The sequence below is a fragment of the Harpegnathos saltator genome, unplaced genomic scaffold, assembly GCF_003227715.2.
Source record: "Harpegnathos saltator strain DR-91 unplaced genomic scaffold, Hsal_v8.6 scaffold121, whole genome shotgun sequence".
In the NCBI taxonomy this organism is placed as follows: domain Eukaryota; kingdom Metazoa; phylum Arthropoda; class Insecta; order Hymenoptera; family Formicidae; genus Harpegnathos; species Harpegnathos saltator.
The window spans coordinates 877,594-903,035 of NW_020229897.1; the positions used below are offsets into that span (position 1 = coordinate 877,594).

Genomic DNA, 25,442 nt, shown 5'->3' on the forward strand with positions numbered 1-25,442 from the left:
TCTTGCATATCTATTATCGGAGTTTCGAATAAAATTCAAAGCTAAAATAAATGCTGGAGTATCATAATTAATAGAAGCGCTCTGCTGACGGCGGCGATCGCTCAAAGTCACTCGTCGGCATTTTAGAAGTTGACGGTTAATATTGAATGTCTATCAGCTGAATTTGTGCAATTGAATCTCATCAAAACTCAACTGTCGATGGGAAAACAAAGCTTAATTGTCACATCGCTAATTGCCACTTCTCTGTCATTTCTGAGAAAATATTATGTAAAAAGATATATCTTTTCATAAATTAGAAGAATATAACGCAATTAAAATTCCAAATATTCAAGTTTTCTGATAAAATCAGTTTTCAGGCTCCTGGCTCAAGACGTATATCATTAATTTATTATTTATTCTCCACGCTGAGAACGATTTGATTTATACTAATTGGAATTCATTCACTTATGGAATCAATAAGAATTCATTTCACGGGAGGATAAAAAAGAAAAATTACTCGCTAAGATTATTCTTCGACGTAAAAATTTTCTCTTAACCACTAAAAGATTTGCCCACTTATCCGCAGACTTATCCGACTGCCGAAAGATTCGGCACATTTTTCGGTCACATAAGAACCGAAGCGCACGGAGAGACATTACGGGGAGAGAGAGAGAGAGAGAGAGAGAGAGAGAGAGAGAGAGAGAGAGAAAGAGAGAGAGAGAGAGGTCGATAACGGCGGAATACGACGATTAACGGCGCAGAGGGCGCGATCCCGTCGCACATCACTATCGCTTCGAGTGCAGTCGTTATCGTTACAATTGCTCAAATGGAACGGGCGCTGCGCTCGTCGTCGTCGAGCGAACCCACCGCCGCATTAACCGGCGCCTCCGCATTTTTCCTGATCCCACTAGCCGTGGTTTGAGCCACGGTAGCTCATCGCAACGTTATCTCTCCTATTTCCCAGACACATCAGGCCGCTCGCGCGCGAATATATTACGCGCGCCGCCGGAAAGTTGTTGCGTGCTCCCGAATTTATGCGCTCTCCCGTCGGGCCAATTTTTCAATCCGCTGCGGCGGTGCGCACCTTATCGTCCCGCCCGCGCGCGCCCGCAGCGGCGGATTGGCCGCGCGCGGCCTGCTTTATTTATCCCTGGGCGCACAATCGCGGAAAGAACATTTCCTTAGATCGCGGCGCGGCGGAGCGATTCATTCGTTCTACGCGCAGGCATTTACCGATTTACTCGCCCCCGGTTTATAGACCCTCCTCGAGGCCACGTGCAATAATAATGGACTCCGGCGCGCTGGCTGGATATTTTCCGCTGGTGGTCTCGCGCCGCGAAATAAAAGGGTTCGCTTACACCTCCCCTTCTTCCTGCCGTCATCCGAAGCGCAACACGCTTCGATCGCGAGTGCGCGCACGCGCTTATTCGGTCTAACGTGGCACGAGCGGCTGATGTATCGAGCTTCTGCAACGCCATGTACTCACGACGGTACACAGAAACGGTCGTACGCGAGGTGATCTATGAGCTTATTCGCAGCCACGCGTGCACGCACGCACACGTAGCAATGCACGCGCGATGGCTGCGAGTTAGTGGCGTTGCGAGGAAACGCTGCACGCGGGCCTTGAGAGCTGCCCACCCATCTACCTACTTCCACCTAGCCAGCCAGCTAGCTCTATCCGGAGAGCGCCGTACACTTCTCGAGATTTGTTGCTTGACATTGAGAAAGTGGCGTTCACAGCTGGTAACAGTGTATAACCTCCTGCCAATGCGCCAAGTCGACAGGTCTCGCGGCAACAATCGCCTGCCGGGAAATATGCAGTCCGTGGTGTAACCTACGCGCACCTTCCTCTCTCCCGCGCTCTCTACCTATTCACTACCTTCCCTTCGGAAACTTGATCGCGCCTGAGTCACGTACTTACGTTAATCCCGGCTGTACGTACCGCGAGTTTCGCAGCTGGGGACGACTGTTTGAGATACGCTCGAGCTGCGCTACACTCGCCGACACGCCGAGCGTCAGCCGGCTAGTCTGTGCGCTGTGAATCCCTCGTAATAATCCTGCTCGCAGAAAGAAAGCCTCTCTCTCTCTCTCTCTCTCTCTCTCTCTCTCTGTCAGATTCATCGGGTCGAGTGCTCGGCTTCGAGTTAATTTTTTCTCGACAGAAATTCGATGAGGTCGCGACGGAGAAAATCGAGGTAAAGGGCTCTCGGGAGAAGGATGAGAAACAAAAAAGCGTCGTCTGTCGGCGCATCGAGATCGTCCTTTCCGTTTACGCGCGCACCACTCGTTTACACGTACACCAGGTCTGGCGAAGGACGCGTATAAATCCGTATGATCCGCGAGATTAATACATATGACGGCTGTATCTCTATATAAGGCCGCCAGAGTGAGCGTGTCGTCCGGGCGGAAACTACTGTTTATACTAGCCGCTATTACAACCGTTCACGACGGTTCGTCGCCGTCGCGCTCGCCGTCCTCGAAGCCGACCCGTTTATTTCATTTACAAAATGAGCTTTCTTGCACGGGAACGTAATCGAGCGAGCGTCGATCGACGCAAGCCGAGCGACGTGTCGAGCCAGCGAACCTGAAGAATTTCGCCGATCCGATCCGCCGCGCGTCCGCCGTGAGTGAGCAGGCTGAAACCAGCCATCAGTGGCCGGCGTTTCGTCGGTATTCGGCGCTCTGGCATGAGTTTTGTCAAATATTAAGGTACGTGTGCAAGACTTCCTTCTTTGTTGTCTGCGAGAAGTCTTTTTTCTACTCATTGTTCTACGAGTGTTGCGTGCATGAGCAAAAGCGTGCCGTGGTCTAAGTCATTGCTCCTCATTGGGCGAAAGTCTGCGGAGAGATACAAAAGCGAAGCCAGCGCCGCCACAGTGCGGGTGGAAAGCAGCGACAGTGAGAAAAGAGAGGCGAGCAACAGACGGAGAGAGATAAATAGGACGATAAGAAAGATCACTTTCGAGTGGAAATTTTGTATTTTCTTAAAATATATTGAATTACGTTACTCTAAACCCTATATGTGAGGATTTATTAATTGTTTACTAGTTATTAAGAATTGTTATTTACTTATTTTTAATCCCCATCTTCTGATCTCCGGATCTAGAGCTCGCTCAACGTTGAACGAATTTGTATTAGTTTTTGTTTATATACTCTATATGGATATCTCACAAGTTCGAAACATTTTAAATTAATTTGCATATCCCTCTACCGTTCCGACAATTCATCCAGAAGTTTTGTTGTACTTGAATTTCTCACCGTTTTACTCCTTGTCATTAGCGTGATATAACTGTTGCAACTGTCGCAACGCTTAATCAGTTTTCAAATTGCGTGTACGTTCTTAGAATAGTCAATAAACTTTGTCATCATCCTCATCACCATGTAATTAATATCTGACGAAACCTGCGCACGACTGTCGAAAACTGGCAACGATCGCAAAGAGCGCCGGCTATTTGCCGTTTTGCACAACGAGTCGCGATTATCACAGTGTGTGTCAACGACGCAGAGAATCTACAACCGATTTCTTCGCTGCGAAAAATTAAGCCAAAACGCCTTTTCAAGAATCGTGCATACGAGATCGAATCCGACGGAGACGGAGGACCCGAAGAGAAGGAGGAGGAGGAGGAGGGATTTTCTATCGTGTTCGTCTTATAATCCCGCGAGCACGCTCGAAAGCGGCGCTGCGATTAATATAATCGCGCGCTCAGCAGCGCGAATAAAATTCCAGCCGTTCCCGGCGTCGGAAAAACGCCGCTTCGCGTCGGAGCGATAGACGAGCCACGGCGCGAAAGAGCAGTTAGCGGTTTCCCCGGCGTTGTTTCGCCTTTTAATGCCTCCCTCGTTGCGTCTCTCCTCTTACTATTTTCTCCTTCTCTTCGGAGAACGTGAGATTCAGGGCTGTGTGCCGTTGCAGAACGTCACGTTGATCTGCAGGTTGATCCGGGGCGCAATTTTCGACAATTCTGTCGCTCATCCCCGTTACGCGATCATCAGGAGCAATCTCGCGCACAGTCCCGTCGCCGAGGACTCTTGGTCCTTCCATCGCGATCGCGCCGTTCAACCCTACGAGAAATTTTAATAAGCGCGCACGTCACGATCCATTTCTCATCGTACGCGATGCGTGAGTTTTTAGCACAGTCCACCGATCAATTCGCGTGCATCCGGGTAATTAATTAATGCATCCTCCCGGTAACAACCCTCGCCAATTATGGGAGCGACGGTAAACACCGGCGGTATCGGGGCACACGCCGGGCCGATTTACCGCAAGCCATCGTTTTGTTTATGAATATTTCAGCAAGGCACACCGTCCGGCGCCGCAAATGTGTGCGATTCAGCTGCTACGGCCAATTGAATATTGCACCAGCGGCGCACGGGGCTGGCGCAAGGTCTGCGACGGCGACGACGACGACGACGACGACAACGACGCGCCCACCACGATACGTCCGAATTTATCGCGGAATTGGCGCGAGCATGCAGGAAACTCGCCGTGACCAGCGCCGTTTTAACGCCCTTCTTCCTTGGCCGGGCGGGATTGCGCGTCAGGAATTACTCGGCTTCCGGCTCCCGAATTTATCGGGCAGAAAAATAAGCCACTTTAGTCTTCAACGAGGAATATCGCGTCGCTCACGTCGAAAGCCGCGACCGCTTTTGTATCGAAATGATTGGTTCGCGGAACCGTGAAACACGCCCTTTTTGCCTTCGGGGGACCCGTACGGCGCCGTCGAAAAAAAAACACGCTCTTGAGAACGCGTGCACGCACGCACGCGCGCACGAGGGCACGTCACTCTTCCCCGCCGGCTGCCGGAAGCGGGGCATGCTCGCGGATTTTTACTCGCGAAACTACTTCGCCGACATGAAGGAGCTGAAGAGATTACGATAGGGCACCGCGCGTAAAAGCGACCGAGCGTGGCTTTTTCTCCGCACATGACAATCACCGGTGGTTGTCTAAAAAAAGAGAGGAACAGAATGAAGAGAGAGAGAGAGAGAGAGAGAGAGAGAGAGAGAGAGAGAGAGGGAGAGAGGGAGGGAAAGAGAGGAGGAATCTCGGTATAAAAGCACGAAGGCACAATAGCTCGAAGAGAGCGGGGGACGGAGACGTTTGTGCTTTACGAGTCGCGCGAGCGAGTGTATGCGAATATATATATTCGTGAGTACCGGCGCGTTTATTACACACAGCAGCCCGCGCCGGCCTGCGCAGAGGCCGGTCGCTTCTTTGGTACAAAGTTGGTATTTACTCGTTATGAGCCGCGTCGGTTTTTAGGTCAACATCTTTCGCCGGTGCAACAACCCTCCTCGATTACTCGCGGAAACGCGGTGGAGTGGCGCGCCGGCGGGGCTCTCTCCGCTTCCTTTTCTCTCTTTCTCGCTCTCTTCGCCAGTTCGCCGATGTTCCTCGGCTCTTCGATCGCCGCCGTAAACGTATTAATAACGACGAGAGAGAGAGAGAGAGAGAGAGAGAGAGGGGGGGGAGGGAGAGACAAAGAGAGAAAAAAGAGAAAGAGAGAGAGACACGCGCCGCGCCGTCATCGGCGCGTTTTAACGACGCGATTATCAGCACACACTACGCGATGCAACGCGTGTTTCTCCGCGACAAAGCGAGTGAGGGGCGTCAATCACTCGCGCGAGAGCGTGTTCGCGACGCGTTGCGCGAATTCGGTCAGGTGAATAGCGCCAACGGGTAATCGTGGGCCGAAAACCCGCGTGTTGAACACTGTGTAAGGAGAAGCGCGCGCGCGTGCGCCATCGTAGACGCTCTTAGCGTAGCCGCAATGGCGATAAAACTGCGACTTGGACATTTTGTTTGTCTTGCGTCTTATCGCGCCGGCGCGCCCGCACACCCGCAAGCCCCGCTCGCTCTCGGTTACTTCCCTCTTACATGACATTAGACGATTAAACTCGCTCTCTCTCCCCCGGGAGTTCCATATTACCGAGTCTCGTGACGTCACACCATTAGGCCCTCTCGCTCAGGTCGTTCTGCCCACAATCAGTTCCACGCGAGATACAATTTAATGGGAAAAGTTGCGGGCTCCGTGCTCTCTGCCCGGAACACGATCGCCTCGTGCCGTACGACGTCTCTTCATGCCGCCGCGTCGCGGAAGGCGGAACCTCGCGTGACGCTTCATTCGCGGGAGCGGGCGAGACATCAAGTTTATTCCGCTGCGATTCTACTTATCGTCTGTCACGCTGAGAGAAACAGGCGTAAAATTCTCGTTCCTCGTAACCCGCACTTTTGCACCAGCCGAGGAGCTGAATGTTCGCGCGTATGTCATTTCGCGCTCGGCTTTACGATCCCCGACGGATTTTTACACGCCCCTTCCGTACGATTCGCGACGCCTGAGAATCCAGTTGAAAATCGCCTTAATTAATGGCGATCTCACGGCGCTAATAAGATTTTCGCCGAGATAGCCTCGAGCCCGTCCCGTCCCGTCCCGTCCCGTCCCGTCCCATCTCGTCTCGTCTCGTCTCTTATCTCTCCGGCCGGATTGACAATTTTAATAAAACCGCTGCAGCTGCAGCCACGCAATCGCGCGCGCGCGATCGGTGTGCTCGCGATCGCGATCTCCGTTTCCGTGAGCGTCGTAAACGAGGGGTACGAGCGAGCGAACAGAAGACGGAATCGGAGAATATCGATTTTGACGCGAACTGACATCTCTGATACGCAGCATTGCTCGCTGGGAAACGACGGCATGATTCCTGTATTACGGTGATTTTCATTTAATAATGACAATAATATCAGCGTCGAGATGACATATTTAAAAATTGTTTATCGTCGGGGGGGGCGGGCAGACTGTACACACGTCGCGCATCGATAACTTATGCATTAAGAGAACTGAAGATTACAACTAACCCAATTATCTTTCTGCGTGCCGTTTACAACGGTCGGCGTAAATGGACAAATAAGCGAGAATTTACGTAATTGCGACGTATCTCGCGGAAAAGTGTCCACGAGTGAGAAATACGCGAGAGAGCGCTAACCTTTTTTCATATCATCCGGATAAAACCGCGCGTATAAATGTGGGAAAGGGGGAGGGGAGAGGGGGGAAATACGAGCGGCCATAACATCGCGTCGAGCTCTTACACGCGTTTCCTGTATCCATGCGATTTGCATTAGGATGTTTAAACGTCTAAGTAAAAGTTGGCGTATTCAGCCCGGTCCGGATAATCCACTTGGTCGGATCTGCATGCGGGCAACGTTCGAGAGCGACGAGAGAGAGAGAGAGAGAGAGAGAGAGAGAGAGAGAGAGAGAGAGAGAGAGAGAGAGAGAGAGAGAGAGAGAGAGAGAGAGAGTCAGGGAAAATTGCAGCGCGCAGCGTAAATATTACAGCGCGACGGTGCGCTCTCGCGTAATATGTGTTACTAATCCATTATGCGAGCGCTGTTTGCGGTGCGGGAGTTTGCTTTCGTGGGTCGACGACGTTTATAAATCGACGCGCTCGCGTCGGCTAATCGTTGCCGATATCACCTCGTCGCCCGCCAGCTCGCCCGCGTCCGCCCGTCATCCGGTAAACGACGTGTACACCGTTATTCCGCGTGTGCGCCAGGCTAGCGTGGTGTGGCCCGTGAAGATAGCGTTACCACGTCGATATTTCACGGAGGTGTACAGCTCTAACCCCGGCTATACATAATTCCACTTTTAATCCTCGATCGTAAAAAGGGCGCGCGTCGTCTGCTCCATATGCGCGCGCGCGCGCGCGGGAGTTCGTAAGTCGCGAGCGTGAAAACCGCGTCCGCGTCTCCGCAGTCCGCGAGCTTCGAATTTATGCGGCTGCGACTCCCGACGCGATCCCGCGATCGCACGATCGTGGAAATCGTCCGGATTGCACGACAAACGCATAATGGATAGCCGAGCGAATCGGATGGAAAAGTTCTGCTCCGTTGCTGTTTCGGGGGTGATATCGTCAGGAGCGAATGCGCGCGAATGAAGGCAGTCGCGTGTACATTCATGGGTTTGTGAAAAATTCAAAACGAGCGTTACAAGTGACGCCTGACCTGTGTCAAACTGCCAGACGCCTCGACGTGCGAAATAAAATTCCCTCTCGTAAAATTGTTACGTGTTTTGCCAGATATCGATAATACAAGAAGCGAAGTGAAGCTACATCGCGTTTCGCGAGCCAAAACGAGCAGAGCTCCTCCCGACATTCCTGGGTGCGCGTGTGTACGTGAGAGAAAATTCGTCCGGACGCAAATTTCCCGATGCAATAAAGAACGCCGTTGAGCCGATCGCCATATTTGTCACGCGCGCTGCACGAAAAGATGTGAAACAGATCGCGACATTTACCGCGATGTTGACTCCCGTGAATTTACATGCCCGGTGTACCAAGCGAAAACCAATAATGACCGTGGTTAGTGACTTGAAGATAGAGATGCCCATCCCCCTTCCTCGCGCGCTCGCTCTCCCGTCACCACCACTACCACCACCACCACCACCACCACCATTCAACCCCAAGGAGGCAATAACGTCATTATGAGGAGGCGGGCAAGGAAATGGTCCGTAAATGTTCAGATACCTCCGCCGGTTCGCTCTACCGACAGTCCTCCCCCACAACCCCTCTCTCCCTCCCTTTTTCCTATTTTCTCACGATAGCATCGTGGAAGCTGCCTTGTCTCGCTTCAATGGACCCTCTCGCGTTCTTTTCGTAGGGTAATGATTGCTTCCCCTCCCAAGTTTCACCGCTTGTCGGCCGAACTCGCGGCCCCGCTGTCACTATGTTCAGGAAATTGTTCGGGATAACGTTTCTCTTCTTATCAGCCACGGGGCGTTTCTGAAGAGACATAGAGTTCTCGAAAAGAAAGCCGGTCTCTCTTCAACGACCACTCGCATGTCGGTGTATTCTCGATTTCCTCGAGGCTCGCATGGATATTCAAAAGCAAACGAAGTACCGTTGCTTCTTGAGAGGGCGAATAGATAGGCGATGAGACACTCGGCGAGAGAATTCCCGGGACAGGTCAGCGTGGAAGAATGTAATAGAGTCCGGGAGAGTTAAAGGACGCCGCGGAGTTAAAGCTCCTCTCTATCCTGCGTAATGCGTAAGCGGAGAAAATTCACAAATAAGCCCGAGCAGAATTACACCACGGCGGAAACTCTTTCGCGGCTAAACGCTTAGGTCTCGTTGGTTTTCGCATAAATTTGCCTCCGGTCCCGCCCGGTGACGCCGCGGTGTGAATCGCGAGGGAGCTCTTTTTTTTTGCGACGAAGCCACTCTCCTTCATTTGATGCGCGACGAAATATCGCGAGCGTAACTGTCGTAATATTGTATATGCCACGGCGAATCGGCCATTTGCATAAAACGCCACATCACGCGCGCACGGCTATTTTCAGCAAAAACCGGCCCCCCCTCCCTCCCCGATGTATATGCATCCGCCCTCAAAAAGTTACACGTTCAGGTAACGCGTCGGCCAATCTATTTACATAAACGTCGTAAACATATTACGCGCGAATGTTTTATTAACAGCCGACTCACCTGTATCCTAAATTTCCGCAAGAGCGCCGCTCGTCGGCCGAGTTATCAACAGGCGCCATAAATATCCCGGCGATAAATACCGATAGCGGAGGCGAGCGACTGTTAGCGACACGGCGATAAATGTCATTCGGAATTGCAGTTTTCTTTCCATTTTTACCTTCGCCGCGAGGAGACTCGCGGCCGCGGCGTTTACGGACTGAACGTGCGACGGAATTTTCGCTCCGTGAGTTCGCCTCCGAATATCACATCGGCGTGCGATTGGAATAAACGATGCTTTAATTGAGACGCACGAATCGCCGATGATATTCGATAATTGTGTGTCGGAAATAGAGGCGCGTGTACCGAGTCCGCTGTACGCAACGAACTAATACCGAGTGATTTATAAACATAAGCGAATGCGCACACGACGAGTTGAAATGTAAGCAAAACCGACGAAAATGGATCATCGCGCGGACGATCGCTCGGCGAATAAGAGAAACACGAGCACAATGGCAGGTAATAAATAAATATCGGACAACAAATAAATATCAGATTGATCTGTAAGACCTTTCAATTTGCGCGATATCGAAACATCGAAACGTGATTACGGGTTATCCGCTTTTTTCTCTCTTGGTCGACCCGATCGCGTTTAATTCGGCCGTTTCTCGCCTTCTCATGTTTTGCACGGGCGATTTTAATAGCCAATTAAACGTTGTAAAATTAACAATAGTGTTATTGACTAATAAAGCAATTTGCGAGCGTATTCCACGTCGGAACTCATTTGTATTGAAAATTATAAAATCACGCTCAATACATATTCTATTAATCGAGCGGATATTGTCAACGTCAGTGCCGTGAATTTTGACATTCACGTGGTATTTCGTTGATCGTTCTTGCGGAAAATGCAAATTCCCGCAATAATCTTGTTCATGCGGAATGTCAAACGGCCGTGCTAGGCATATTTATAATTGTATAATGAATGTATCCGACATATACAAGTCAAATAACCTACTTCTGCGTCATGATAATTACGGGATACATATTTATCGCGTTTAATTTCTTCCGTGTGTGTTTCGCACACAAAGCAGTCAACATGTTGCGTTAATTTATTAACTGCCGGTAGAGCCGAATTTTCATTAAAACACCATACGTCGAGTGAAATGAATGAATTATATTCGCAAATAACGGGGCGCAAATAGAATATTCGTGCCGGCCAGGCCCATCCCCACCTCCGGCCCAGCATTCTCTTTCGCGCAGCGAGCGTGTACATCAAAATCCGTTAAAAAAAAGTCGCCATCGACGGAAAATTACGTCGAACTACGCAGCCTCGATCGCATCGGCACATCGCGCGTCGGCTGCGTGCGCCGATAATTTCTTGCATTCACCGCGGGCGAACCCGTGCAAAATACCGCACAAATGGCGCGCATGTGGCAACGATACACGACCCATCCGCGGAATCGCGTCGGACCAGAAGCCAGGATATGTCCGGGCATGATATTCGCGACGCGCTGACGACGCGTCGCGTCCGTCGCGCGCGATGACGCGGAACCTTTCCGATACGCGCGCGCGCGCACGCGAATATTTTCGGATATACGCCATCCGACGCGCAGGGCTGCAGAGCAAATACGACGGGCAGAATAAACTAATTTGTACTCTACCAACTCGCCAAGTTCGAGTAGCGATATTCCATGAATACTGAGCGCGCGCCTTGGCTCCTAACGTGAAGCAGCCGTGCATATGCATCGGCTCAAGCCGAACCAGAGCGAGTGCACGAACGTGTGTCTGTGTGTCGCATGTGACGCGCGCGCATATGTGTGTGTGTGTGTGTGTGTGTGTGTGTGTGTGCGCGCGCGGCTATTTCGCCCTAGCTGGTGCAGTATTCATGTGTGCGCACAGCTCTTTTCTTAAACGCGTTAGACCGCGCCCAGATAACATGCTCAGATAGCCACGGATGGAAATTGATTAAAAATTCGCCGGGAGATGGTATTACGCGGAGAGCTGCCGAGCCAGCGGATTTTGCAATCGGTGCAACGGTCTTGGCGATCGCGAGATCACGTTCCCCGGCCGTTGTGCGAAGAGAATCGGCGCGTCGGAGATTTTCCTTTTAATTTCCTCTTTTCTGCATTTTGAGAACGACCTCGCTTGCAAGAGCGACGCTCAATAACGAAATCGCGACGTCGACCTGCATCTCTCCTCCCACCTCCGCCCCGTGGGATTACGTTTATCGCCTGCACATTCGTTATCTCGTGCGATGCACTCGACGCTTGTGCATGTGTGTTAAGGTATTTTCCCGTTAGGACGATGACAATGCGGTAACTGCTCGGCGTACTTCAAGTCGCCAGCGTAACCAGCGCGGGGATGCTGCGAAAATATAGACTATCCACATGGAGCTTATTCCAAATTTAAAGGAAAATATTTTCTTACCTATAAAGGCGTGAATCATTGCTCTTGGGCGACCTATAAAAATCTGTCGGCACAGCTCGACTTTATCGCGCGTATACAAACAGGCGCGCATGCGCGCATATATGCGTTCCTCGCATGAATATTAAACGTAGTATTTTTAAAGATTTGCGAAAAAAGAACGCACACGTTCTACGTGGCACACTGTATATCGAGAGGCGGATGTCGCAAATCTCAGCGCATCCCGTAGAGAGACGCGCGATTACGCATCGAATCGATTTATATTTCAAGCGACACCGCTCTCCTATCTTTATCGAGATCATCATCTTCACGTTCGCGACATTTGTTTGCCACCCTTTCTCTCTTTCTTTCTCGTTGCGTTACATCAAATCGAAGTAGGGCACACTGCGCGATTCTCGCCGTGCGACTCTATGTAATGCTCAAATAATACACATTCGCGAAGAGTTCACGAGAAAGCGAATCGATTATCCCTCCCTCTACCCTCTACCCGTTATTCGTCAGGAGGTACATTTTTCATGCGCACGTGTATATGCAGATTATATTCGCCTAAATGCGCACGTCGACGAAGGAATCGATCACGGTTGCGACGAGCGTGCCGACAACCCGTCCGTCCATCCGCCTATACGTCCGTCGTTGTAAAACCGTTGTTAGTTCGACGACAGTTTGGGGACCCGTCTGATTGACGTGTGTTTTTCAAAATTTCGTGGCTCGGTTGATTCGCTGATTGCACGTGGATTGCGTGTATGCACTGGCGGAAACGGCGATAACACACACACACACAGCGCACACTCTCCCTTCCTCCCCCCTCCCTCCATCTCTCTCTCTCTCTCTCTCTCTCTCTCTCTCTCTCTCTCTCTTTTTATCGACAGTAGGCTCAGCGCACCACGTGTAACAAGTCGCGCGTTGAATCAACCGTGCTTCTTCGATCGTATTTCGATACGCAACCGCACAAAGTGAGCACGTAAACGAAGTTATATCGTCGCGCATGCCGTCCGTTTTCCACGCGATACGCGCGTCGTTCCCCCTTTTTTTACTTCCCTTTCCTTCCTTTTCGGTCACGCCGATCGCTTTGAGTCGGGCCGACGGCAGAGCGGAACTGTTGGTGTTGTTTATTCGACTGCAGCACTTACTTTGCAATCTGACGCGTGATCTAATTAGCGAGCGTCGAGTCGGTGGAGAAAACGGAGAAAAGGAAAGGGGAAAAATATGCGTAAACACAAGAGGAACGCGCATGTTGCGGCCGTCCAAACGGGAAGAATACTCGGTAGATTGTACAAATTTTATCCGATACAATTACCTGCCGTTGCTCTTTAGTTTCCAATGTGCAGCGTGTTTTCAGTATTAATTAAACTGCGAATTACGTGTGCGCGCTGCGGTAAAGCGAACGCGATTATTCTAAACTCAAAGTTCCGGCTATTTTCGCGTTATTATTACCAGTAAATAACGCACCGACAGGATTACGAGCGACCAATGTCGGCCCAAAAACCACCGTCGGCCAATGAATAAGCGATAGAACGGCCGACGCAACGAAACTCCGTGCAAATGTAGATTCCGCGGATGGATATATCTGCATAACAGATTGCAAGCGAGAACACGACTCTATATTAAGTCATCATTTTCACCCGTTATTTATTTCTCGACATTCGGAACACATTTTCCAACCGAACACAGGCGCGTCGGCGTCGCTGTTAGCGCTGCGACTTAAGCCGATTTCGCCGCATGCGAACTCGCTGGCTGCAGGCAGCCGGCTCGACTAATCCATTCCTCGTGCCATGCGAAATCACGAGCGAGCGAGCGAAATCGAAAGCAATTTCATTTTCCAAAGACACGCACACGAGTTCGTCCTTAAAACCGCGCCTGTTCCTGCTTGCTCGCGCTCGCAACGTACGCAAAATTTGAGTACGAAAGCGTGTCCTCCGCGAGAAACGCCAAATAAGAATAGAGAGACTTCGTTGGAATCCCTGACTCCTCCCTCTCTCTCTCTCTCTCTCTCTCTCTCTCTCTCTCTCTCTCTATTTTCTCTGTCTTAAGCGGAACACGTCGACCACGTTCATCGCCGTGATTTCAATGATGAACACAAAGCGATGAGCAACTTTCATGATGCAGTCCAAGCATGAGAATTCCCGTTTAACGTTTATGATATCAGTAATTAGGGAGTTTTTGCATCTCTCAGATATGGTTGATCGTGAATGCTATTGGTCGCGTACATTGCGATGTTATTTCTCAGCGAATAACGTTCACGATTTACGTTTACCGTATCTGAGAGACGGAATTTGCAAAAACTCCTTATCATGACTCCTTATCCGATTTCCCGTAACGTCAGTCTTTATCGTTTCTTCCGTCGCGTTAAAGTCCGCTGAAATAAAGAACGAATTCGATAGAACGCAGAACCAAGCGCAGTGCACCGAAATATAGGGGAGCCGTCGATACATTTACATAAATGAGAAAGAGCTTTCATAAAAAAAGAGACGGGATATATCGGCGAGTCGATGTCACGCGAAAACGCGGAGAATCGAATGGGGTTAACTCAGTTAGCAATTTTAAGATAGTAATGGGAAGATAATGCGCAAGCAGCTATTATTGTGCGCTCCAAAATGCCGGTGTCAAAGTTCGCAGAAATGTCGAGTTGAAGACAGTTTCGAGTTCGAGTTCCGACAAGCGACACTTTGCCGCCTTTCTGTACGTGAAACGGTACTTCCTCCGCTTTGAGAGAGAGGAGGGAACAGCGTAACTAATTTTACAGTACTGATTCTCGGTGCGAACAGCCATCAAGTAGTACTTAGAGCGTACTCAGACGTCACCTGCGGTACGTATCAGCTGTTACGTAAGTGGATATTAGGACTATAGCCTTGAGGTACTATCTCGCAGATTACTTCCGAAACTCAGCTGACGGTACAAGGAACGATAAATAGAGGCACCGATATCACCCAAATGTGTCTGTTCCCTCTTCTCTCTCTCTCTCTCTCTCTCTCTCTCTCTCTCTCTCTCTCTCCCTCTCTCTCGGCCGAGACAAATGTACTTTAAAGAATGAAATATACATATTGGGTACTCCAGATAATCAACGCGATATTACCCGAGCGTGACGTTATTTCGTAAAAGGTAAACGCAAGCGAAAACTTAACGAGTCCGACGGAATAGCGACGTGAGAATTTTCGAGGTGTAATGCACGATACGAAATTGACATAGGATATCTTTCCCCGTATGACGGCTGTCGAAGTAACAGTCCCGCGTTGAGAGTGTGGCGTCAAACAAATATAATGAATTCACATTCGATAGCATGTAGCATAATGCGAATAGCGAGCGTGAAGCATCATAAATGTCGGATATATTGCTCTCGGAACAAGTGCATCCATTTTCACGTGTCGAGTTCATCATTCAAGTGTAAAAGCCGCGAAACGAATTACTTCGCGCCCGCCTCCGCGGCGCGATGAACAAAAGCGTCACCGTTTGACGAGACGAAAAAAAAGCGCGTTTAAACGCGCGACGCGGCGAAACTCGGCTCGCTCGAAATTTCGGAATCGAGACCGGCCCGGCGAAATTTCCAAGTCAAATTTCCCGTTAAACAGCTATGCTTGTTCCCGCGCTGGTCGATAAACCTAGAACTCGCCGTCGTATTTTGGCTCGACGCGCAGCCGAAAGCTAGCTCGCTCGCTCGCTCGCTCGCGCGCGCGCGACGCACGTGCGAATTCGCGCGACGCATCGCGCGAAAGTGATATCGCGCCCGGCGTGTCGTTAATGCGAACCAAATATTGACGATTTCGTATTTCGATTCGTCCCCCGTGCGCTTTCAAAAGGGCCGGTCGAATGCGTTCCGCTCGGGTGAAAATTCGCGTGGCTGTTGCGCGCAACCAAATTGGCACCTCGCCATCGCGAGCGACGGCGACGCTCGACGCGCGTCCGCTTCGCGCCGACGAGTCTGTTAATAAAATACGAAACGGTAAACACGTCAGTATTATCCTTCCTGTATCTCTCGTTCCTGACAATTATCGCGGTCATTTCGAAATGACGCGGCGCGGATGGAGGAGTGTACCGCGTGGATCATCGAATTCGCGGCCGGCGATGCGAGCGATTGTATTTAAATTGTATTTTAACGCTTCTCGAATAGCTGAAATTTATATTAATCCGCTCAAAAAGATGCTATAATCGCGATAACGCGGAAACTAATTCCAATCCCGAACTAGCAATTTTATAGCAATTTTATAGCAATACCACTGTATTTAATTAAACTCATTATTATATATTGTTATTACTATTATCGGGCCGATATAGGTTAGGTTTGCTTTACCCTAATTCATTAACCGAGTTATTTAATTAAATTTTCACCTGTTATGACCACAACGGGTAAATTTCACACAAATGGTTAATTGGCATCGGAACCGGAGTAAATTTATCCGCGCAACACGCTTAGAGTCTCCTTGAGACCCCGGAACATTTTTCGTGGAAATATCTTGTGTGTGTGTGTGTGTGTGTGTGTCTCTCAGTGGCTCTTAATTACTTCCTTTTTCCAGCACAGTCTCTGAAATCGTCGCTTGACCAAAGTTTGGAAAATCCGAGTTATAACAAGTTCAAAAATCGCTCAATTAGATTCGCGAGCAGTGCGGGATCGCCCACTTTTAGAACCGCCGGCACGATTCTGTTCAGAGTGTTAAGAACTTTCAAAGGAGCCAAAGGACACCGAGCCAACGGAAAAGGCGAGGAAAAAGAGAAGGTTTACAAGGAGCCACGGTGAAACTGAATAAGGGTCGTGCCTGCAGAACGTGCATCTGCGAGTCGATTATTCAATGAATCGGAAAATGAAAGCGAGCATCCTTTTTCGAAGTAATTACCGATAATACGCAAATCAGATCAAAGAATCGTTAAACATTGTCCCGCCCAGACTCACGTTCAATGATAATTACGAAATATAAGAGAGTTCTTCTCGAGTAACTTTATGAAAAAAGTTAAAAAAGCTGCGCAGCCACCAGCGTCCCTGTGTAAAATGTCGACAGGATGTTTCAGAATTATCAACTTTCAAACGCGCATAAATAAATGATTGTACGGGAAGTGCAGTTTCTCTCCAAGTGAGTGGTTAATCCCCATTCCGGAATTTTTCCCCCGTTCGTTTTACGACGAATAATAACGGGTTACGGCGCGCGCGGATCGGGCTCAACCTTAAAACTCTATCAGTTTTAAGGTCGAAAACAAAAGATATATGATGGAGCGTTCTGCAGTAATATACCTTGATGTGCGCCGATCTGACGTTATCGCGGAGAGCTTCACATTGAGGTTATATTCACATGGCTTATCTGTTTCGACCATGTGGACACGAAGGGAAATTAGTTCCTCGCTGCACACACGTGACCAGATATAACGACTAAGGGACGAAAATAATCCAGCAGCAAATTGCCGCTGTAATTAACGCGATTGCGAGCGTACTCGCAAACCGATTCTCGACTGCTGTCGATTGACAGGGAGACGAGACCGGCCGAGTTGCGCGCTGTGTCGAATTTTCATGTAGTAATTATACACAACAGCTGCTTTTACACGTAAGCACGTAGCGTATATGTACATACATACACAGATGCAACGCGAATTCTTTGAGTAACTCGACACGCGCGCCACGAAGATTCACGTGCAACGACAATGAATCAGTATTCCCGGATGGAAACGAGGTCAATACGTGGCACATACGGGAGGCGCGACGGAAAATTTCTAAGTGAAAAGTAATGTATTCACGCAAACATGACTTTTGTCTAAACTGGCTTTACCATTTTGAGAGTCCCGGCCAAGTTTCCAGAAAGTACGGCAGAGCGATTCTTCTTCCCGTCCGACCTCGACCGTCGTGACATTCTTTAATTCGAGCGAGTGGGAAGAAGTCGCGCGTATAAAAATGACGACGACGACGACGACGACTACGACGACGACGACGACGACGACGTCGTGTGTAAATGTGTACGTCTGTACGTGTGCATATGCGAGCCTGCATTTAGTAAATCTACTGCGATGTAGAGTAGTTTAATATAGTACGCGCGCGGTATACGTACATACTTCACATGCACAAGTGCTGCTCGCATCATATAAATTTTAAGCCCGCGACTCGCGCACCACGTGTATTAACACCGTGGAATTTCCACGTATTCGGACTTTGCTACGGACTCGATATCGCCGGCTGAACATTGGCTCTCAGGAAATATCGCCCCGTTAATACACGCGTGCCACGCGTGTTTTTTAATTACTTCACAGCAGCAACTATCGATTTTATCATTATGCTGTTCCATATAACTAACGGCCTCAATTACCCCACTTTGACCTTGCCGCATATCGGAAAAAGTAAAGTGGATGTCGCGTAGAAGGGGAGCGGAAAAAGCAAGGAACGCTCCGCGCGGATGCAGTAGCACGGGTTCTCGAGTGCGTTTAATTAATCATTCGAAATGGTTTATGTATTAAAAAGCATACGCTTCCAAAAATATATACACCGTTGTCAAAGAACCATTGTCTGCCGTAGTTGCCTCCAATCTATATCGATTAATAGGTGGCAAACATTCGCTTTTATATCCGTCTTGCTGACATGGTTTCACACTCTTGACACACACACACACACACACACACACACACACACACACACACACATATATATATACATGTTAAAATTGCGAAATACAACTGGGAGATATACAATCATCACTCGTCATCGATGATCAGTTCCGTTTGCGTCAAGCTGTCCAATTATATCCGGGAACAACGCAAGCTGTCCAATTATCTCCGTAGGATATAAACCGAAGGGATGATGAAACAAACATTCGCGATATAATCGCGCACATACACCGAACATTCCCGCGCGGAGATTTATTGTCGATTTTGCGCTTATTAAATGTGAACGCCGTCACCGCCACCGCTGCCGCTCGCTTTCCTACTTGCGACGAAAACAATCAATCGTGTTATTTCTGTACATTTATCGCGAACATACGCGCTGAGGAATATACGTGAGTGATCCTCGATACGCCGAGAGAGAGAGAGAGAGAGAGAGAGAGAGAGAGAGAGAGAGAAAAAATTATATGCACGTAAAACTGTTAATACCGCCGTGTAAAAAAAAGGAATATTTTCGACCGCGGAAGCGTCGCGTAAACGTGTAAACTCCAGGCCGCGAATTTCACCGGAACAAACGGCAACGAGAAGCGTTGCGAGAAACGTTGCCGCGAAATGCAACGAAACGCGGAATTGCGGGAGTGACGCTTCAGCGTTAATGCAATTTAGCGTTGAAATAAGAAACGGAAAAGTGTCCCGCGCGCGGTTCCATTAGCGGCGATTGGCGTTATATTTCCGCGGCAAGTTGGCGCGGAGCGTGCGACACGGTATCACACGGCGCCGGCGTCTTTAGCATTTCTATCGGTAGGTTGTAACCGTATCGCGCGCGCTCGCAAAACTCTTCGGCTCGGAGCGCGCGTAAGTGATTACATTTTATTTTCATGACGAGCCACGGCACACGGTACGCCGCCGTACATTGCTCGGTTTCCTCGATTCTGCATCAAAATCCTGCCGTAAATACTTACTTGTGCAGACACCCTCGTCCATTTCCCGGCTGCGGTGCAGCAGATTCACGATTACGCATTGCAGACCGACGGCGCAGCTCCCCGAGAAGCCGAAGAGGCCGCCGCAGGGCTCACCCTCCACGCGCGCGCATACTTTGCAGCATCTGCAAACACGGAGAACATACGATCTGACGTGATCTCACGCACTGCGAGGAGAGAGCTCAGCGAGCTATTTGTATAATCGCACAGTGAAAGAATTATAGCCGGGAGAACTATTTTCGCCGAGCGAGTGTCACTACGGTGTCAGAGATAATAAACAGATACGCACGATACGCACGATACATCTGTCGCTGCTTTCTTTTCTATAGAGACAACAGAAAAGACTGCAGTTGGAGCCAAAGATAACTACAGTTTTTACTAATATTAACTGGCCTTTCTTTCACCGCGCGTACGATCGTGGACCGAAGCATCGTTCGTAATTATCTTATTATGTGCTTCAGAACGCGTTTATCTTCTCCCGTTAGAGGATAGAGGACAAATTCATCAACGAAGCGGACGGGTGCGTTCCGAAATTCATACAAAAAATGACGGCCAATCTTTCTGTCCGTCAGTGTGAACACACACACATACACACACACACGCGCATACGCGCGGAATAAATATAGCGACGCGGAGAACACGTTCGTCGATGCACGCGCAAGTATTAAATTGCGCGATGGAGGCGCCTAGAAGCCGATAAAGCAACTCGAGTAGGAAGCTATAATTATAGACCGACGATCGCGCGCTCGACGTGTCTTTATTGTTCGTGATATTTTCCTGCAAGCCGGGAGAAAAAGGGTTTTTTAATTAATTCTCTCGTTGCCGTGCGGAATTGTATTTTGCGCGCGCGTTACCAACAGAGAGAGGGGAAAAGTTGGCCTCGGCGCGATACATAAGCGAACGGTATTATTAGCTTTCGTTACGCGCCATTGTTGCTTGCTCGTAACATTCATTCGCGCGATATATATCCAACTCCCTGTGGCCGGTGAATCATCGAGCCGCGATCCCTTGTTCTTTCTTTTTTCCTTCCTTTCTTTCTTCCGTTCCTTTCTCGATCCTTTTTCCTCTCTTCTGCCCCCGCACGGCGGAAAAAAGCGGCGGGAAATTGTTTCTGGCGTATATAGCATGAAACGATAAGACAGACGAAACGAGCGAGCGAGCGGGATAGAGAGAAAAAGAGAGAAAGAGAGAGAGAGAGAGAGAGAGAGAGAGAGAAGGGGGAAAAGAGAAGGAAAGAGAGAACAACAGTTATATGTGCATCGGTCGGCACCAGCCGGTCTCCGTCGATTCGAATACGCGGCCATTTGTACCCTCGTAAGAAATCCTGCGGGCGCGACAAGAGGATACAGGCGCTTTAAAGATATAAAGCATTTCTTATAACGGCTTTATAGCGGCTTTATATCCGCCTTAGATCTTGCTTACACGCAAGACAAAAAGATACAATCCCGCCTCTCGTACCTCTCCTTCCGCCTCTCTTTCTCTCTTCGAAAGCGAGCTTGGATGTTGGGGAACGCAAGTGGGAAAGGGGAAGACAATGATATGAACCCATTAGCTCCGAGAAGCGTTGTAAGCTCGTTTTCACATTTATCAGAAAATACCACTTCCGAGCGAGAGGGCACGCCGAACGAGACGCTTCTGAAATACGCAAGACGTGTAAAAGCGAGAGAATAGATTCTGCGTATACATATTATGAGGATTTCAGTGTTTTACTTATTAATTAATATAATTAATATAATAATATAATAAATTACGTTTTACGTTCGTAAAACATAATTTTAAGTCCCCCCCCCCTCTCTCTCTCTCTCTCTCTCTCTTTCTCTTCCCCTCTGTTGCTACTATCAGCTTTCTTTCGCGTAAGATGGATCTGCGTTATATTTAAAGCTTCGCATATATCGGCGTCTTCGAGTGGCAGTTTTAACGGCACATATCGAGGAAAAACCAACTCGACAATAATCCGACGAAACATTTTCTTCGGCGATATTTATGGTCGTTGACGGGCAAGACGGGTTTCTTTCTCGTCGAATTATTTTAACGTTCATCTTTCACTCGACTCGAACGTCGACGCTCGTATGTGATATCACCGCGAAATTTACAATCCGATACACCGGGATTTTGCCGTAGGTGTGCAGTGATATTTGCATTTTTATCTCAAGGAAACCTGATAGAATCGAAATGTAAGAAATTGAAAAGTCCGCGCGTTGTGCGCAAGTATATGTGACTTGCGCGTGCGTACATGTTCAGCGGCATGGCGAGCATAGTCTTACGAAGCTCCGCACGGGGCAGAAAAAAGGGCAACGAATGGAATCCCAAGGCGCGGACTGCGGTGCGCCGCACGGAAAATAATCTCACGGAAAATTGTCAACCGCGGCTAGGAATTTTATTACGTCGTCTCGACGAGGACGACGAGGCGAGCCTTCTTCTTTTAGTGCTGCATTCGTTGCTGTTTTCCGCGAAACAATCCACTCCTATGTACCTTCCAGTCCCGCGCATACCTGTATGACGCTAGAACGCAGCTGACACGGAGAAGAAAGTAACGAAGAGCTTAGAAAGTACGGTGATAAAATGCGATGGATACGCCGCCGCGGTGTCGGGCAACGTAATCGACGATAATTACACGTTCACGTGTATTAAGTTGCAGCGTATAAAGTATCTTTGAGGAAACATACAGCGATGTACAGAATTTATAAAGATGAAAGAAACGAAGACGTGTCTATGCTGACGCTCGCTTTGCGAAGCGGCTCTCACAGATTTTTTCGATAAAGTTAGAAGCGCTTCAAATGGCCGCAATTACCGGCCGTTGTTTACCGGCTTCCGCGATAATCGACTACGGTAAGAGTCAATGTGGTGGTTCACCGTGTAAATATTGGCTCTTATCTGACAGATAAGGATCTAATAAAAGGATAATTGCGTTTACCCTGAATCTTGTGAATCGTTGAAGTTGTGAAGTTGTGACATCGAATGTCTCATATATTATCATTTCGGATCCTGACAATCGATTACCGCGCGAGTCGACGAATAGGCGACAATCGCAATCGTGATCCATTCAACGTGCCTTTAACTTTCATCGGACAAAATGTGAGGAAAGCATTTCGCAAATAAGTGTGCGCTGGATAACGCTTCGAAACGGTTTGGACACCTTTTTTCGAATGCACTTTGGAACGCAGCAGATGTCCAATGAGAGAACTTAACTTCCGCGAGTTTCTTGGGGACAAGTTCCCTCGTTGGACCGTCGTTCGCATTCCGAGCTATATATTCACAAACAAAGAAAAGTGTTTCAAACTCTTGTGAAACTCAGTGTACGCATTTACGATTGTCCCGCCTCGTTACTTGATACACGTTGCTGTAATCTTCGAGGGATAATTCATTCGAGGAATATGGATTATACCTCGCGTGTCCCAAGACGCGTCGCAAATTTATCTCATAATCCTTGTTGCGATTAATGTCGTCATATATGTGTTCATGATGATAGATCGCAGCGCGAGCCGTTGGACGAAGAATAATGACGCGCGGCCACTACCTGCCTCTGCATGCGGCAAGGAAAGAACAACTTGTTCCTACTGGCGATTCCTAATTCGCATACCGGAATCCGCCGCGCAATATCCGACTATGGCGTTGCATGTTAAACATTTCTCAATAAATTCCCGATACGCCATCGAGCAGCGTACTCTTACTCTGTGGCACTCGTGACGTACACACACACACACACACATATACATAGATCCCTTGTATACATATATGTCATATATGTCATTATATATACGTATATATATGTATATATCGCGGAAAAATGCGCGGCCGCGTGTTACCAATTTCCGGCGAGAGCGCGGGTCTCTCGCGAATCCAATCGTGTTTTGCCGCGGTAGAAAAAGGAACAGTCCACAATGGCTCGCGCAAAACAGTACGGGTCTGCGAAATATCGCGGAATGCGCCGCGAATCGCCCGCTTTACAAGCCCGATCGATTTTCCTTTTTTTCTCTTTCGCCGCGATTGAAGAGATGAATATATATTTCAAGCAAACGAGAGTTTCAAACTCTCGATCGCGACGTCCGGTGAAAAAGGGGTCGCGGCGGGTTTAGTCGAGCACAACGAGAAATAATTCTCCGTGTTCCCGCGCGCACAATAACCGCAGGCGACAATGTCGCCGCGGCGTTCTCGAAATATCGTCAAGTGCACCAGAGATTACTCGATTTACTTAGGATGGAGTGCGCGATGAATTCTCTCTCTCTCTCTCTCTCTCTCTCTCTCTCTCTCTCTCTCTCTCTCTCTCCCCCCTGCCCCTCTCTGTCTTTCTCTTCATCGGAGATCGGAGGCGACGCGCAGAGCGAGCACTTTCCCAGCGATTCACCGTCGAAATCGTAATGCGACCTTTTTCGACGCCGGCAACGCCGCTGGTGAAATTACATTCGAGATTCGTGCGACTTCCCGATCGCATGCGTGGAACGCGCGCGCGCGCGCGCGCGATTGAAACAACGGCTTGCACGCTTATTCAGATTCCGTACAGCCTGGTACCGGCGTTTAACGTCGCGCTGGGATTTTACGAGAAGAACGGCAGGGCGTTCCATTGAAATGCGTTACGTACGCGGATGTAGCTGCCGCTCGAACGTAGCTAACGCGCGAGCGTACGGCAGCCGCGTCCGCGAAATTGCACCGGGACATCTCTCTTTCTGTCTCTCGTATCGTGCTATCGATGTCGGGCGCGGCCCGTATGAAACGGAATAACACGGAATGGAGGCTGCGAGCGGACTCGCATATAAAAAGGTAACGCGCCTAACGGCCGCGTTGCGGTCGGCTTAATGACGGCAACAATTTATCGACACGCCGCCGATATGATCCGCGATATTGCCCCAGCTGCCCGGACGACTTGGCTCGTCTCGTCCCGTCGATGCTGGAAAAATTTGCATAAGGAGACACTCTCTCGCCGTACACACGGCGTTCGATGCGTATAACTTCCTCCTTCTCCTCATCGCCGTTGTCGTCGTTGTCGTCAAGCTACCTCCATGTATCGTCATTGAAATTACCCGACTATCTTTCGGCTATCATGTCGAAACGTTTCGACGACGATGGCCGCCGGTTTTCTCCTCTCTCTCTCTCTCTCTCTCTTTTTCCTATAGAGAGACTCTCGTAAGAACTTCCCTTTCGGAAATTCCACAGCGCTATAAACATTAGGTACACCGATTGAATTCGCGAAGGTCCTTCGGGGAAGATGCTATAACTGTCCGAGGCTACTCCGGAGAATTCTTTTCCCATTCTCGTGCACGCGCGATGCTCCTTTTGAAATTCAATTCCGACATTTTCGAATCAGCATATTGTACGTATCAGCGCGCGCGACTATATTATCGCGCGTACGGTGAAATATCGGGGATATATACGCACGACAAAATAATATATATTGAGGCGCGAGGAGAGAAACAATAAATAAACAAAAAAGTGAAATATTCCTCAGATATATAAACTTTTCGGTTGCACGCGCGAGTATGAAGATTTTCCAAAGTCTCACGTGGATTACGCTAGGAAGCCGCCCTTGTGATCCGATGAGTAAATCGCCCCTAAAGAGAATTTACCGGTAACGCCAGTGTCTCTCCCCTTACATTTCGATTTGTGACTTCACTCGCGTATTCGATCCTTCCATTCGCGCGAGAGACGTTTTCTCTATTTAATCCAACGCCATAAATCACATGTCGATCTGGTCGCGCTCAATCCGACGGTAATTCTTATTCGATTCCAGAGCGCACACGCGCGCGCGCGCGTGCACGCTCGCACCGATCTTCGTCTCGCGTCTCGAAAAGCAATTACATCGAAATTGTTCATCTCGCGAGTAACTTTCCCGATCGCAAAGATCGGGAGAAAAAGGAACGGCGGGGGAATGAATTCTCCCGATCTCTCAGTCGCACGACTGAGTATCTCCACGACTATCGTATCGCCGCGGGAGAAGCCCGCTATTCGAAGAGCCGCCGTTCGCTTATCCGTCCTCCACTCAAGAATATGGAAAAGATGAGAGGCCCTCTGATTAGTCGTGCGGTACACCTGAGCCGAAGTGACTCGAGTTACGAGCGT

General features: G+C 49.2%; 1 protein-coding gene across 3 annotated transcripts in view; it reads right to left on the reverse strand.

The window, feature by feature from the left end:
• The window catches only part of cmpy (crimpy), a 343,488-nt gene that overhangs the window by 312,633 nt on the left and 5,413 nt on the right, over positions 1-25,442 (reverse strand). For all 3 annotated transcript variants that reach the window (XM_025305806.1, XM_025305801.1, XM_025305803.1), the window contains exon 3: positions 19,371-19,513. In XM_025305806.1, coding sequence (XP_025161591.1) covers positions 19,371-19,513 — 143 coding nt within the window. The remainder of the gene's footprint in view (positions 1-19,370; positions 19,514-25,442) is intronic.